A 15,473-nucleotide genomic window follows, 5' to 3' on the forward strand; every position below is an offset into this window, starting at 1 on the left:
AGGGGCACTGTGGCGCTGCTGGCCATTTGCTGCAGTAGCTTTACCTCTGGGTGGCAGCAGCAAGTTGTGGAGTTCTGGATTATATCCGCAGTGACAGTGTTTGAAAGCTAAAGGCAGCCACATTAATGATCGCTTCTCTAGTTTACCAACAGCTTTTGAACATGTAATGCTTATATCAAATCCTTACATTGTTTTGATTTTTTTTTTTAATGTATCTGGAGTGTCAGAATATTGCCTGACTAGACTGGTCCCAGACCTTCAAAAATGGGAATCTCCTATCAATTGCGGTTAGTTGATTTGGTTGGTTTTGCATGCAGTGATAACTTCATTTCAATTTAAAATAGCATTCTAAGAACACACGTAGTGGCTAACAGTTGCTTAAATTAACACCTACAGCTGCCTCAAATGAAGGACCTATTGAAGATAAGCTCTCAGGAGAGCAAGTTGGCTATTGCTGTGGAATAGAAAAGAGAATGGAAAAGACTGTGGGGTATGTCAGCTACTTCTGATTACACCACAGAGGAGGCCATAAAGGAAGAAAGCGACAAGCTCATGAACTTGACAGTCTTCAATCAAGCCAGGCTCAGAGACGCAGAGAGCCTCCAGGACCCTCCCGTTCACAGGCACCTTTCCTAAGGTCTGTTGCTAAACTTTGCAAATTCATGATGCCACGATGATTTCAAAGCCTTGCTAGGCCTCTTATGCGGAAGTTAAGGACTTTACTCGCAAGAGTGGGCCCTGGGAATTGGGAAGAAGACCTTTCAGAAGATCTGGGTGAATCTTGGTACTCTGAACCCCAGATGCTCCTGAGATTTACTTGCCTAGAGAAGTAAGCCCCTCCTCCCATATGTCCTTCCCCCCCAGTTAGCAAATTATAAGAGACTGCCAGTCACTTAAAAACCAAACAGACCATTACTAATTTCATGAAGACTTGGACTGAAACAAATCCTGTTATCCTAAAAAGTAAGAGAGCCCTTCTGTTTAGAGTTTCCCTGCACTGTACAGAGAAGATTGCTATGGAGAGACCAAAAGAGGAAGGCGGAAGAAGAGACCCCTGTGGGGCTGCCCAGGAGCTCATGCCATGAAGATGCACCTCTGGTAAGACCCTGGGGCTGACCCTTTTGATCAACCAACAGCATGGGAAAATTTTTTTCCACAGTAGTAACACAATCACATAAAAGATAAATGATAGAAATATACATAATTATTTGCTGACTTAATATAGGTACCATGACTCTCGTTTTACAAATATAATAGAACATCATGATTGGGATAAAGCTGAACTGAAATGACTGCAATTTTTTGCTGTTCTTTTGCACTTCCTCTTAATGCAGAGGGCTGCCACAATGAATGAGAATAGGACTCTATATAAACCAACAGAGTGTAAAGAGAAGAAAAATGAGAAGGTCAGGCCTTGGGATTGGTAGAGGAGTCAATTGGGCTGCTGCCCTGGCTGCTGTCTCTCAGCCTGTGACGGCCCCAGGATTAGATCTGGCTGCTCTCAGGAACTGATTTCCTACCTCCCTCAGTCTGTTGCAAAGTGGAGATTGTTTTCCTTTGTTCGTCAGCTTCAGAAACATCAAAATAGTAAAAATAACCATAACTATGTCAAAGGTGTTAATTACATTGCATTTATCGAGCCTATGCCAGGCACTGGCAGGAATAAAGTGATTTTCAAGTATTACCTCATTTAGTCCCTCACTATGAGTGAGATATATTGTTATAATCCCAAATTATAGGTTTATAATATCTGAACTTGAGGGAGGCTAAATTACTAGCTTAAAATCACACAGATAATGAATGATGGAGCTGACACTTAAGCCAGGGCTTTTCTGGCTTTAAAGCCCAAGACTTTAACCACTGCCCTTATTCTGACTTCTTTTTCCTGTACTTGGCCTTGCATCCTGGTGTTTTGTCTATTACCTGTCTTCCAAATCCAGCTGCTTTCCCAGCACCATCACTCTAATAATAAATGCTGTGATCTTTCTAAAGAATTGCTGTAGCAGCCTCCTAACTGGTCTACTTTTACCCATTTTGTTCCCCTTTCTAATCTGTCATCTGCATTACAGTCAAAGGGGAAACTTCAAAACATAAACATTACCGTGTTGCACCACCTACTGAAAACACTGTAATGACTCCATGTAGAGCCCCAACCTCCAGGCCAGGTTATGAGGCCGGCACAGGCTGCCCTTCGCTCCGTGTTGGGCCTCAGTGGGCCTGCAGTTCCCCGGTGCTCATGTCCCCTCCCTTGCTTGCTTTTCTGCAGCCATCTCTGCAGTCTTCCTCAGCTCCTCAAATGCACCACGCACTTCTCTTCCACAGAACCTTTGCATATGCTGTTCCCTCTGTCCGGCGTGCTCTTCCAGACGCCAGGTTAATGTGGAAGGAAATGCCATGCTTTCTGAAGATCACAGTTCAAATGTCACTTCCTTAGCAAAGTCTTTCTGATCTCCAAATTAAATGAGTTCCCTTCTCCGAGAGGTTTCATGACAACATTTGCCTTTTCTTGCAGGTTGAGCTTTTATAATTATCTGTGTGGGTCTTTGATGAAAGTCTATGTTCCCGATTGTCCCATAAGCTCTATGAAGGCAGGAAACAGGTCAGTATTTTGCTTACCACTGTCGTCCCAAGGCATAGGATGACATTTGGTATATGGTAGGTTTTCAAACAATAGTTGTTGAATAAAGGAAGGTACAGCACACTTGTCTGGAGCATATAAAAATGACAGGCCTTTTTTAAAAAGCCTATAATGTGCTTGGTCTTTCTGTAGAGGATAAAGTTGCTGAGAGTGGAAGTCCAGTTCACCAGGTGGCCAGTGCCAGGCAGACTGCCCTAGGTCCCCCCCCTACCTGCTTGAGCCTGGGAGAATAGCAGCGAGGTCTAGTTAAGGAGTTTCAGACGGTGGGAGCAATGCTTGAGGTTCACAATTCAAGTGCCTTTCTTCTCAGGTAAGTCAACTTAAGGAAGTCATTGCTTAACACATGAAGTACAGTTTCTTACCCTACCCTCAGAAGCCTTCAGGGTGAATTGGTTGTCTGTAGGTACCGATTGAGTAGGAGAACTGAGTCCAATCCTTTTCTCATGAATGAAAGTTTTATAAGTTTGGATCTCAGTCTGGTGGCTACCCAGGCAGAGGGTACTGTCTGGAATGACTAAGTTATCTCCACAATGAGCTCTGGGTATCTATAATGAGAGTAAACTTAGGCAGGGGCAGAGGCAAAATATGCATTGAGACTGATCCCAAACACTGTCCTCTCCAGGCCCAACTTTAAGGTCTAACAAGTGTTGCAATTAGAGATTGATTCTTTGGCTTATAAATGAAAGATAACACATCCGATTACTCTACTAGATTCATTTCCGATGCAGTCATGACGCTTAACTGTGGAGATATGTTCTGAGAAATGTGCTAGGTGATTTTGTTACTGTGCGAACTATACAGAGGAAACTTACACAAACCTAGATGGTCTAAACTACTGCACACCTAGCCTTGTGTTGCATGTTACTGTACAAAACAACCCAAGGTTAAGTCAAGGGCAAGAGAAAATGATGCAGTCAAAAGAAGTGTAAGCTTGTGATGTGTGAGGCTGCTGCCAGCGTAACATGACACACTGTTTTATGGCAAACTTTTTTTATAAGTAGAGAGAGTATACTAAAATAAAGATAAAAGTATTTCAGAAAGACTCAAAATAAGTATAGTATAGTAAATACTAAACCAGTGGCATAGTCATTGATTATCATTATCAAGTATTATATACTGTGCATGATCGTATGTGCTGCTTATAGGACCAGTGGGGCAATAGATTTGTTTACAGCATTGCCACCAACACGTAATAAGCTGGTGTTGCACCTAGACACGCTCATGGCTGTCATGTCCCTCCATCGTTATAGGAACTTTTCAGCTCCATCGTAATCTTATGGGACCACTGCGTATATGCAGCCTTTTGTTTACCAAAACATCATTACATAGCACATGACTATTATTACCTTAATGGCATCCAGAAGAAAGAGAATTTGAAGGGAAAGCAAAAGCTAAATGGTGATGTGTTGGCAGTGAGTAAGGGAAAGAGGAACTTTTGCTTCATAAGCCAGTCCTTCCATTCAGCAAATTTGGAGGATAGAAAACTGTTTTGTTCATATTGAGGATTCGAGGGTGTAATTATTATGCTTAAGATGATTGCAACATAGTTTCAATTATTTTAGTTGTCACAGTCCTGTTGGGCTTGGGCTTCATTGTTGGTCAAGAGAGCCTATGTTTGACTTTGCTTGGAAACCATAAAACCACAACAAAATAATTCTCCCCATGCTACTAGGCAACACCAGGATCTCTTCCACACGATGGGGACTTGTGATAAAAAGACTCTAACAGACTGAAACGGTGCATCTGAAAAAACTGCAGGCAATTCTTCAGCATCATCTTAATGAATGATCAGGAATAAATATGATTAAGATGTGAAGTTCCTTCTTGAGAGAGTTAAGCTTTATAAAAAGCAACAACAAAACCTTGTAAAGTCTGACTAGTCTCCCCCAAATTATTTGCTGCTGCTTTGACGGTCAAAAGGTCAGCCGTTATTATCTTTTTGAAAGTCGTGGTAGAAGGGGCCGGTGGAATGTTCTTACTGAACTGCATCACTTCCTTCCTGGGACCATCGGGGCACTTCCCCAGCCTTTCAAGACAGGTTCTGCTCCAAAAGGTCAACCTAGCAGTGGAAGCCCAGGCCAAAAGTTAGCAGCCGGTGCAGCGCATCTTCTTGCCGGGGCTCTCGGCCATTTCCTTCCTCCTCAACTCCTGGGAGGTGAATCCCGCGGAAAAGCTCACCCAGAGGGTGGGTTACAGCACTGGCTTTGCAGCTGCGGAGAAATGCCTGAGGCCGTGCATCTCCAGGAGGTAAGGCAGGCCTGCTAAACAGCTTCCAGGCTCCCTCCCCTGCTCAGCCAGGGACCAGCGCAACCTGGAGCCTGGGCGTGGGGCTCGGGGCTGGGAGGGGTGTGGCGACTCAGGGTAGTGCGGGACTGACCACGGGACTGAACCCACCACAGGACCTTCCCCTTCGAAAGGAGCATTAGTGTGTGTGTGGGGGGAGGGGGGGGGGAGGGGGAGGCCTAAAACCCCAGGGTGCAGCTGGGAGGAGGACCCGATTGGAGAGAGAGGGTAGAGTCGCGGAGCAGCTGGGCGCAGAGAGAGCGAGTGTGCGAGCGAGCCCGAGGGAGCGCGGCTGCAGATCTGGAGCTGGCCCGGCGTGTTGTACTCTGTAACCGGGGTGGCCCGGCTCCCCGCAGCCCTGCAACCGCGCCGGGCTGCGGAGACCGCAGCTGGCTGTTTGCTCGCGGCACTGCCTAGAACCTGAAGCAGCCCCGGAGAGAGAAGGTAACAGGCAAGGGGACGAAGGTGGGGGAAAGGAGTAAAGGGAATGAGAATATGAGTGTAAGCCTAAGAGATTGCAGACAAAATTGCAAGCAAGTTTGTACTTGCACGCTCGGGTTGTGCGTGCTTGATGGGAAGGAGGGGGTGATGGTGGCAGTGGTGTGTGTACGTGTGACACTCTTGGATGAGGAGATAGGAGGTGGGAAGCATGCCACTGGCATCTTGTACGTAGCCGTGCCTATTAATATCCCCCCTCTCTGACTTGTCATTTCCGCTCATGGCACGTCTTTGGGCTCCAATGATGAAGAAGCCAAAGGCAGCCACCTTCTTATTGTGATGGTCCGCACTGTTGCTACTATCAAAAGGGAGATGTAGGGCGTGGAACACGTTCTAGGAGCCTCCCTTCCTCCACCCCTGACTATTTTAGGAAGGGCTGGGGGAGGGGGAATGGGTCGCACAGCCCAAGGCTGGAAGCCTGAGCAGAGGCCAGGGCTTCAGGCTCGACTCAGCTGCCACCTAGCAAATGCTTCCAGGGACAGCCTACGCTAGAGGGCAAGATAACTTTCATCTCCTCTCCAGACAGATTTTGCATTGCTGCGGGAAGAGTTCAGGGAAATGGTGTTTCCCAGGGCGGCAGGTGCAAGGCAAGGGACAGGAAAATAGTGCAGAATAAAGCCGCTGTCAGCAGTAAAGCAAAGAAAGCCCCTTGGAACACGGCTTGGCTTCCGTGCGCTGCCTCAATGACATCGCTGCAAGTTCAGGCCCTCTTCCATAGAGAGAGGCAGGTCCAGCCAGCAAGAAGCATCAGCTGCGAAACCGGCCCTAGCATCCTGGCGTGGCCACTTCTTAGCTTCTCGATTCGGAGTGGAAAACGTGGATGTAGCTGCAGTTTTTCTTTGAAGGTTAAGAAAGTTCAAAATGAGTTGTTTATTATTATTATTATTATTATTATTATTATTATTACTATTTCCTATGTTTGTCTTCCCCTGTGAGCCACTTTCCTAAAGGAAACATTTGTATACAGAAGCCAGACCCATCCAAGAGAAAGTGTAAAATTCTCAATTAGACAAAGGTTATTAATGTGACCCTCATGTGCGTAAAATGCTGATTTAATCACAAGTCATGAGGCTGGTTCTTTGAGAGGCTTGCTGTTCCCCATGACGAAAGAGGTTAATGGTATGGATAGAAAGTTCCTGATACCCCCAGAACAGTGTCATAGAACACATCTATTTTGTATGTGTGTTTGAATCTGTTCATTACTTTGTGGCAAATTTAGAATAAAATGTGCCAGATCAAGGCTAACTTAATATGTTTCATGCGGAAGATAAAAGCATGTCTTGGCTGACTCGGATACTATTGCTAGCCTTTGAAAATATTTGTTCAGCTTTTGTATTATATTCTCAGTATCTTTCTGTTTTTAAATTAATTAATTTATTTTATTGTATTTTTTTTCCATTATCATTTGGTCCCCTTACATTCCCCTCTCCCCTCCCCCTGCAATCACCGCAGCGTTGTCCATGTCCATGAGTTCCTTTTTTTCCCTGTTTTGCTCAGTCCCTCCCCCCGTACCCCTCCCTTAGCTGTCAGCCTGCTCTCCATCTATGAGTCTGTCTCTGTTTTGCTTGTTAGTTCAGTTTGTTCATTAGATTCCACATATGAGTGAAATCATATGGTATTTGTCTTTCTGTGACTGGCTTATTTCACTTAGCATAATGTTCTCCAGATCTACCCATGCTGTTGCACAGGGTAACATTTTCTTCTCTTTTACGGCTGATCATCTTTCCTAACTAAAGATTCTTCACACTGGTTTATTTCTGTTCTCGTTGTTCCTATATCAAGAGTTCTCACTCCATTCTCTCCTGCAAAGGCCTAGAGATAGGAGAAAGGCAGTTTGCCATTTAAGTTTTTGGGAGTTGCTCGTATGGCCCGTGTCATGTGTTACCCTAAGACCTGCTCCCTGGTGATTATGCAACAGCTTCTTGGAAACCAGAGGAGGTGTAATTGTAACGGGATGTACGAAGCCCATGACAGGGCGAGGTTGTAGCATTTGCTCCGGTGGCTGCAGCTCTAGATGCTACAGCCACACCCTGTGGCCTGAAGGTGACAGGCACGGGACCCTGGGTTCCCCTGTGAGGAAATCTGAATTTCTCTTCCTCTACAGTGTGCTCTGTGTCCTTCCTTGTGGACTAATCCAACCAGAGCCAGTGTTTGGCAAGGAGTGTGGTACGGACTGGAGCAGAGTCTGGTGGAAAGGTAGCCATGTCCCTGGGCATGATCAATACTCCACGCTCACAAAAATACAGTTGAATTACGACACAATATCTTTTAGGGAAGAGAGCTCTATACTTTGTCTTTTGATGACTGGTTTGTGTTTTTGCTCTTCCAGGGTAAGGACCAGTTCTTATGTGACCCTGAATATTTCATGCTGGTAAATAATTACCAGCACTATTCACTGATACCCCCCACACATACATTAGTACTATATTTATAGTAACTCCAGGGTGTCCCTCTTTTTCCCTTTATCCATCTCCCATCTTTATACCATTTAGCCATCTTAGTTTTTTATTAATTAGTACCATCACTAAAGGGTGAAAGGAGGAAAACAATAATTAAATTTAAAATTAGGCACTTAAGAAACTCATTCCAGCAGTGAACTTAGATAGAAGGAGGTTGAAATGTATTCATTAGCTTTTTTATTTTTGTTTAATAGTAGATTTTAATAGCAGTGCTATTCTTGAACATATTTCACTAGCTGATTAAGAAATATCCAAACTTCAAATATACTCTAGCAAAGTGTTGTGAATCAGTTTATGCTTTATAGTGCCAGTTCATCTTTTTCTGCTGGAAATGAGCCATATCATCTCTGGTTGTTGCAGGGTTTGAAAGTTCCTGCTGTCGCTTCCTCATGCCTCAAAATTGAGTTGCATTGCTTTAAGATGTATTCTTCTGACCTAGTCCTGTTTGTTCTTGAGTTTTTTTCCTGCATTCCCTTTTAGGAGCACAAACAAGAAATGAGTAGCCAGTTGTCCCACTCTGCTTAGCCAGGAAAGGTCTCTTTGGGATGATTCCCCGCTGTGTTTTCCACAGATGCTGGTGTTAAGAAGAATACATTGTTTAGACAGGAGAATCCCACCTAGCAGGTAGTTTTAAATCCTTCTGCATCCTGCACAATAAATACAGCAAATGGTTATTGATTGAGCATTCAGCTTGTTTCCACAGAACCCTGTGTTTCTCCATTATACCACTCACTCTGCTTTGTCGTAATGTTGATTTATCCTCTCCTCCTCTGGTACGTAAGGTCTGAGAGGGGCTTATCCGTCTTGTTCACTGCTATTTACTTAGTACCATTGTCAAATAGTTCCTCAGTACATTTTTGCTCTATGAAATAATAAATACAAGAATCTTACCTCTCTGTTAGGTATGGTAGATATACTTTGCTACATGGTAATCTCAGTTCTTCCTGCTGGAAAGATTTGGAAATGGTGCAGAGACTGCTAATTGGCATGCAGCCCAGCAATGTCCACTTAATTCCCTGTTTCCATCCCAATACTCATTGCTCCCTTCACTTTCCCCTACTCCTCACCTATAAAAATTAGCTATTAAAATGCCCTGCACCTATTAAAACTCTTGATCACCCTGGAACAGTGAGCACCTTGACAGTGCTGTACCTTTCTCTGATTTCTGGGTCCATAGGTCACTCCCACAACCACTGCTCGATAAATCAATCAGTCAGTTCAAGGAGTGAACTTCAAGATCTCATGACCTTGTACCAGTAGTTGTGTTAGCTGTCACGTGTGCTGCCATTGCTTTTGGAGCTGAAAAGCACACTTGACAGCATGTCTTCTCTCTAGGCTACTCTCAAATTTTGGAAGAGAAACTGAGGGCGGGGAAGGGAAAATGGGGCCAGTGATTGGCTGAAACTCTACTGCATGCCAGATAATCTGCTAAGAACATTATACATAGATTGTTTCTACCTTAATTTATGCAGGATAAAATTAAACTTACTAGCATAAAATTACTTCCTTTTACAGGTGAAGAAACAAGCACTCAGAAAAGTTCACTTTTCTTAAGGTCGCATGGACAATAAGAGACAGAGTGTGGACTCAGCCTGTCTTTTTAGTCCTCAGCGAGAGCATTTCATGGAACCATACTCCCCATGACAGGCAGTTGTTGATGTTCTCAGACCATAGGACCAGCTCCAAATCACCCAGCTGGTTGGAAAAAAGCTGAACCTAGAACTCACAGATTATAATTTCCAGGTTCTTCTTATTATCTTTGTTTTATTAATTCAATTTTTTAGATCAAATCACATGTCATCTTAAGTTAAAGTATCAGTATAACACAAGAGTATCATTTTTCAAAAGAGGAAATATGTGCATACATGCAAAATATTTTATCTTGTTTCTAAAATAGGAAGGATATTGCATCAACTTATTTTGCAGTTGGGAAGAAGGGGTTTTCTGGGGGTTGTCTTATAGAGGTAAAGTACTGTGAGCTTGATTTAATAAAACAAACGTATCGAGGACTAGGATGTGCTCAGGGATATACTTGGTATCAGTGGGTGGGATGTCCCAGCAGTAAGACTTGTGATCGCTATACCTGCAAAGTGTTCGTGGTCTAGTTTGAGGGAGATGACACCAATCATGGTGACAAATGTAGGACAAATCCTGTGTATACTAGTACAAAGTGGGAAGTTGGAGGAATTGAGGGAAAACAGTGCCGAATGGGTGGTGGTCTGCTGAAGGAGATTTCAAGCAGGGCGTGAGTCCGGGGCTGAGTCTGTAGAGATCCTTTGCATTTCTTCAGATGAGAGTGTCCTGCACAGGGGGGATGTGAAGGTACAATGAAGAATTGTTAAGCCAGCATATGAAGGTTTGAAGTAAAAATATTGGGAAGTAAAATATCTGCAAGTTCTTCTGCTGAACTAGGCTGATGGTATCATGGCCCATAAAATCTCAGGTCACAGCCCTGTGAATCTTCTGAAATACCATCCACCCCGCCTTCCACTCCCCATCTCCCATCCCTGACCAATCACCAAGGCCTGCACATTCTGCCTCCTAAATTTTTGAGAAGTGATTTTACCATCTACTTACTGTACTGTCTTAGTCTCTCATCGTCTCCCATTTGGACTCCTGAGATACCCTTCTAAGTGATATTCCTGTATTTTCTACCCTTATCTTCCTCAAATATCTCCTTTAACACTATAGCTGAAATCATCTAAATTATACCTGGTCACTTCCAATTTAGAATCCATCAGCCACTTCCTGTCACCTCCTTGAGAGTTAGGAATGACTTCTGAGCACAGCACATGGGGCCACGCTGCTTCTCCACCCTCAGCTCCAGAATGGCACCTGGCGGAGGGGTGCGTCACTGTCTAATGCTTGCTGATTTCACACAGAATCATGCTGCTTCTCGCGCCCATGCCTCTCCTCGAGCTACTCATTTTGCCTGAAATGCATGTTCATATTTTTTCACCTTTTAATAACTCTAACTTATTGACCAAAACTCAGTTCAGGGGTTAGCGCCCTCCCAGGATACTTTTCGGAACTTTCAGATTGGCTTGGTGCCCATTTCTTGTATCCCTCATGGTTATATTTGCACATACCCATGGTATCAATATATTATCTTTTCTGTTACATCTCTGACTATGTTCTAAGCTCCTCAAAGAAGGAGATAATATGTCCTCTCCATCTTCATACCCCCATCACTGAACTCTGACACCCAAAATGTGTTATTTATACTGTAGCAGTGAGACTGGATACATAAGCTGAGGTTGGGCACAGCAGAGACATTCTGAGTCCAATGTGGTTTCAAAACAGGGAGGGGAGAAGAGATACATATTTTAGTATTAATCTACTGTGTAACATGAATGTGAACTGGAAGAGGGTAGAAACGTGGGGATCTATAAGGCAATGACTTAAAAAACATCACGTTTAATTCCATGGGTCTTGATCGATGGCAGTGGCCGTGTCTTAATCCTCCATGAACTCCAGGCCTGAGCTTGGCTTGGTGTGGGATATCTGAATTAAAATGAATTTCTTTCTTCACCCCTACTTTGTACATACGTAAATAGAGAGGCAGATTTCAGGAAGTTACAGGATTGCATTTGGAGAACCTCACTTTATGACACCTTAGAGAGCCACTTTTAAGATTTCTCAGGCACTTCTCACCGTCTATTAGTTTTCAAATTAAGGTAGCTTTTGTATGTGGGCAGGTGCAATAGTTATCCCGAGGAGCTGAAGGGTGCTAATGGGCACACAAGTACAGCAGGCCTGGAGGCCTGGATGCAGGACAGGCCAGCCATGAGTAGTTATTTCTCCCAGAATCTCTTGGAGAGCTACCCACTGAGAAGCGCCCTCCAGCCCAGAAGTTGCCAAGTATTGTTTCGAAATGCATCTAGTAGTTATCCTTTCAAGTAGCCAAGAGGAGTAAGGCTGTGCCTTTTCACCAATTAGTGCTATTTCTTACCCTCACCCCTGTGCCCTAACTTGCTAAGTGACCATGACACGTTCCTTGCTCCAGTACACCTTTGTGATGCTTTGTCATACGGAGCAGTCGCAGTGTGCGTTGTTTTGCATCCTTTTCAAAATGCTAATCTTTGGTAAAAAAGATATTATTATCAGCTTTGCATTTGTGCATTCTAACCAGCGACCATTATATACTAATATTAATAATGACACTTTAAAGTCTGTTGTAATTACACTTTACTACTTAACCAATCTTTCATAAATATTACTGTTTGTGTACAATCAGGTTATACTGTAATTTTTAAATATAATTTCATTTATTTTTTTAGATGTTTTTATTTATCTTTAGAAGGGAAGGGAAAGAGAGAGGGAGAGAAATATCAATGTACAGTTGCTTTTCGTGTAGCCCCTGCTGGGAACTGGCCCCTGCCCGGAACTGGCTTGCAACCCAGGCATGTGCCCTGACTAGGAATCGAACCTTGATCCTTTGGTTCACAGGCCCATGCTCAGTCCACTGAGCTACACCAGCCAGGGCTGTTATACTATCATTTTTGATAGCATTCATAGACTCTTACTTTCTTTTTCCCTTTTGGCAGGTGGACCATCCCACATACACATGCTGTGTCTTCTTTTCCATTTTGCTTTCATCATCCTCCCTGCCCCCAACTGCATTCCTTTCCTTCACCTGGTCATCCTGATGCAGAGACGAGTGTGACCTATAACAGGGTGTCACTCTCACAGAGCTCCCCCCAGTGTGGCCCTGTGGTTCAGTTCCTTTCTCTGGGTGTATTTTGCACTCTTCTCTTCTTTCTGTTACTAATTAATTGGTTTGAGGCAAGACTCTCTCTTCAGCTAACTTTAGGGCTAGAAAAATTCTTGTTCCAAGTACATGTCTCAATGCCAAGATTTCAGCAACTGTTCTCCTACCTCTTTTTCCCCTCTCTTACCTTTCAGCCCAGGTAGGAAAAGCCTGAGCACTGAGAAAGAGAACTCGGTGTTCCAAGTACTTTCACTTTCGAAGATCAATGGAAAAAAGTATATTGTTTAAAAAGAAAACATGAAGTAAAAGTGAACATTTCTCCTTTTAGCTCCTGATTTTATTGTGTATGTCTTGTGTGTATGTATTTGTTTTTATTAGCCATCATAAAAATTCCTAGTATTTGCCTAGTACTTGATAGTTTATAAGTATTACCGCATTACTCATTTCACTTGGTAATGAATCACTGTTCAAATTGAAGAGAAATAGTTCTTATTTTAGCCCTATGCTGACCTATGAGGATTTTTTTATATTGTACATTTTCTATTCGTTTTTCAGGTTCCTGAGTTTCTGTAAGAGGACAGTCTTAAAACAAAAGAAGAAAAAGGAGTGGTTTAGTCTTTGGAGGTGCTGTCTCCTGGCTGACTGCTGCAAGTGCCTGAGATTGCTTTAGGACTCCAGAGATCAAATGAAGTTCAAGTACGTTTCCTAGAGTGGCAGGGTCCTGCACTGCCTTGAGTGGAGAGTCCCCGCTGTTGGTTTCATGCTACGGCAGGGGCCATGGCTGCCTCCAGGACGGCCTCTCGGTCACCTCGGGACATTGCCAACGTGATGCAAAGGCTGCAAGGTAAGGGGCAGAGACGCCTATTAGTTTTGGTTGCTGTTGTTTTTAATACACTGTATGTACTAGTGCATCTCAGAGCCTTTTCAATTCGCTTGTATTTTTATTCAATGTCATGAAATGATAACAAGGAATAGCAAAATGTCGTTCACCCCAGTGTTTCAAACTAGTCAATGCTATTTTCAGTTTCTGTCTTCTTTATGTAGGAAAAGACAAACTTCTTATTTTTTTGTCTATGTTAGTGTGACCTTCATGGTTATTTAGCGTCCAGTGGGAATTAGAGTTATTGCAAACTATTCTTCAATAACAAATGACAATACAACACTGTGACAGTGCCCTGATAAGGTTAATTGTCAAATAATATGTTATCGTTAAATAAGTAAACCAGTAGCTTACTTACCCCACCAAGAAAGCCTTTAGAAATATAACAAGTCTTTGAGCAACAGGAGGCAAAGAGGCCCAGGGAGTGGAATGACGTGATGGGATCAGCTACTAGCGGCGGCCTGTGGACCGCATCCGTTCCTTACCAGAGCTCCGTCTCTAAACGCGAACTGTTTTTGGAAGAGAATTAACAGTAAAGTGCTATGGCAGCTCGTAAATAATTCCTAATTGTGAATTCTCTTTAAACATGTATATCCCTTGAACCATAAAAAATAATCATCTTCTCTAGGTATAAAAATATGGCTTCTCTGTCACAACCCCCGTGCTATCTCTCCTATGCTTCAAATGTATATTTTTAGGATATAAAAATACCAGAGTGAGCAAGAATTTGCTCCAGTCTTTGTCCAGAGAGCTTAAACATAACGTTACAGCTTGGCCCTCGGGTTTTCTAGAATCTCCAGCAAGTCACCAATGTGGTTTTGCACCACAGCCATCATTTTAATCTGTCATTACCCCACATTTCTCTCTTGCAGCGGACTCAATGCGCACAGCATTCATTTTCGTTAAGCACGCTTCATTTTCAAATACAGACCAAATGCTTAAATCTGGATATCATGGCCCAGAACAAGCTCCCAGCTTTAGGAAATCAGGAGATGAGTGAAAGTGGGAGTGTCTCCGACCAACCAGAAACCACCAATTAGAAGGCCCCTGCAGTCACGTGACTGGGCAGATTTTTTTTTTTTTTTTGATGCTTCAGTGTGAGTCGTCCTTGTTTCATGTTTAGTGTGATAGGGTCCCACTTGAAATGCCAGAAGGAGCCTGGCTAGAAGAAAGAACAGATCTCTGTTGAATGTGTAGGCATAGAGCTCCTCCATAGGCTGGAAAAAGCTGTGACTGGGAGTGCCTGGTGCCAAAGATCACCAGTTTCAGTTGTAAGTCTGTACTTGGGTAGCTGGCACGCTGAACTTGGGGCTCGTTCCTCCGTGTCTGTCTTGGCTGTTGGGCTGCGAATTACTGAGCCATTTTGTGCGCTTTGTGCCTCAGTGATCTCATCTTTGAAAAAATGGAAAGGAAACCTACATACTGTGGAGAAGATAATTAGGGGATAAAGCAGATTTTCCTGAGTCTATTCAGTGGGAAAATTCTCTGGGTGAGATTGGCAACAAAGGGAAATTATACAGAGTAAATTTGAAAAAAACTTAATTCAGAGTCAGATTCTAATTTTACAGCCACTTTATTCTTATGTTGGTTTGAATGACAATTCTTTTAAGGTGATGGTCAGGTGTGAGAAAAGAATACTGATGCTTAGTGTTTCACTTTATATTTTTTGTGGTGGATCTATGAGTAGCTTTTCTTTAAAAAAAAAGATTTTATTTATTTTTAGAAAGAGGGGAAAGGAGGGAGAAGGAGAGGGAGAGAAACATCGATGTGCAAGAGAAACATTGATTGGTTGCCTTTTGCATGCCCCCACCCGAGGACCTGGCCCAGAACCCGGCATATGCCCTGACCCAGAATCGAACAGGTGACCTTTAGGTTTGCAGGAAGATGCCCAATCTACTGAGCTACACTAGCCAGGGCAATAAGAGGCTTTTCTGGAGCCACGTGTGGGGTGGAGGAAGCATTGGATTTCCCACCCCCATCCCACACCTGTGACAGTGGTGTCCT

At 43.5% G+C, this 15,473-nt stretch overlaps 1 protein-coding gene across 8 annotated transcripts in view; it reads left to right on the forward strand.

Moving 5' to 3' along the window:
- Positions 1-4,717: 4,717 nt before the first annotated feature.
- The window catches only part of SYNE1 (spectrin repeat containing nuclear envelope protein 1), a 404,650-nt gene continuing 393,894 nt past the window's right edge, over positions 4,718-15,473 (forward strand). For 6 of the 8 annotated variants that reach the window (XM_053668738.1, XM_053668743.1, XM_037157616.2 and 3 more), the window contains exons 1-2: positions 5,151-5,365; positions 13,145-13,433. In XM_053668738.1, coding sequence (XP_053524713.1) covers positions 13,367-13,433 — 67 coding nt within the window. In that variant the 5' untranslated portion in view covers positions 5,151-5,365; positions 13,145-13,366. Of the gene's footprint in view, positions 4,886-5,149; positions 5,366-13,144; positions 13,434-15,473 lie in introns of those variants that run through there. The other 2 variants (XM_053668739.1, XM_053668745.1) reach the window with 2 other exon arrangements.

This window comes from Artibeus jamaicensis, unplaced genomic scaffold (genome assembly GCF_021234435.1).
Source record: "Artibeus jamaicensis isolate MK-2021 breed Jamaican fruit bat unplaced genomic scaffold, CSHL_Jam_final contig_497, whole genome shotgun sequence".
Classification (NCBI taxonomy): Eukaryota; Metazoa; Chordata; class Mammalia; order Chiroptera; family Phyllostomidae; genus Artibeus; species Artibeus jamaicensis.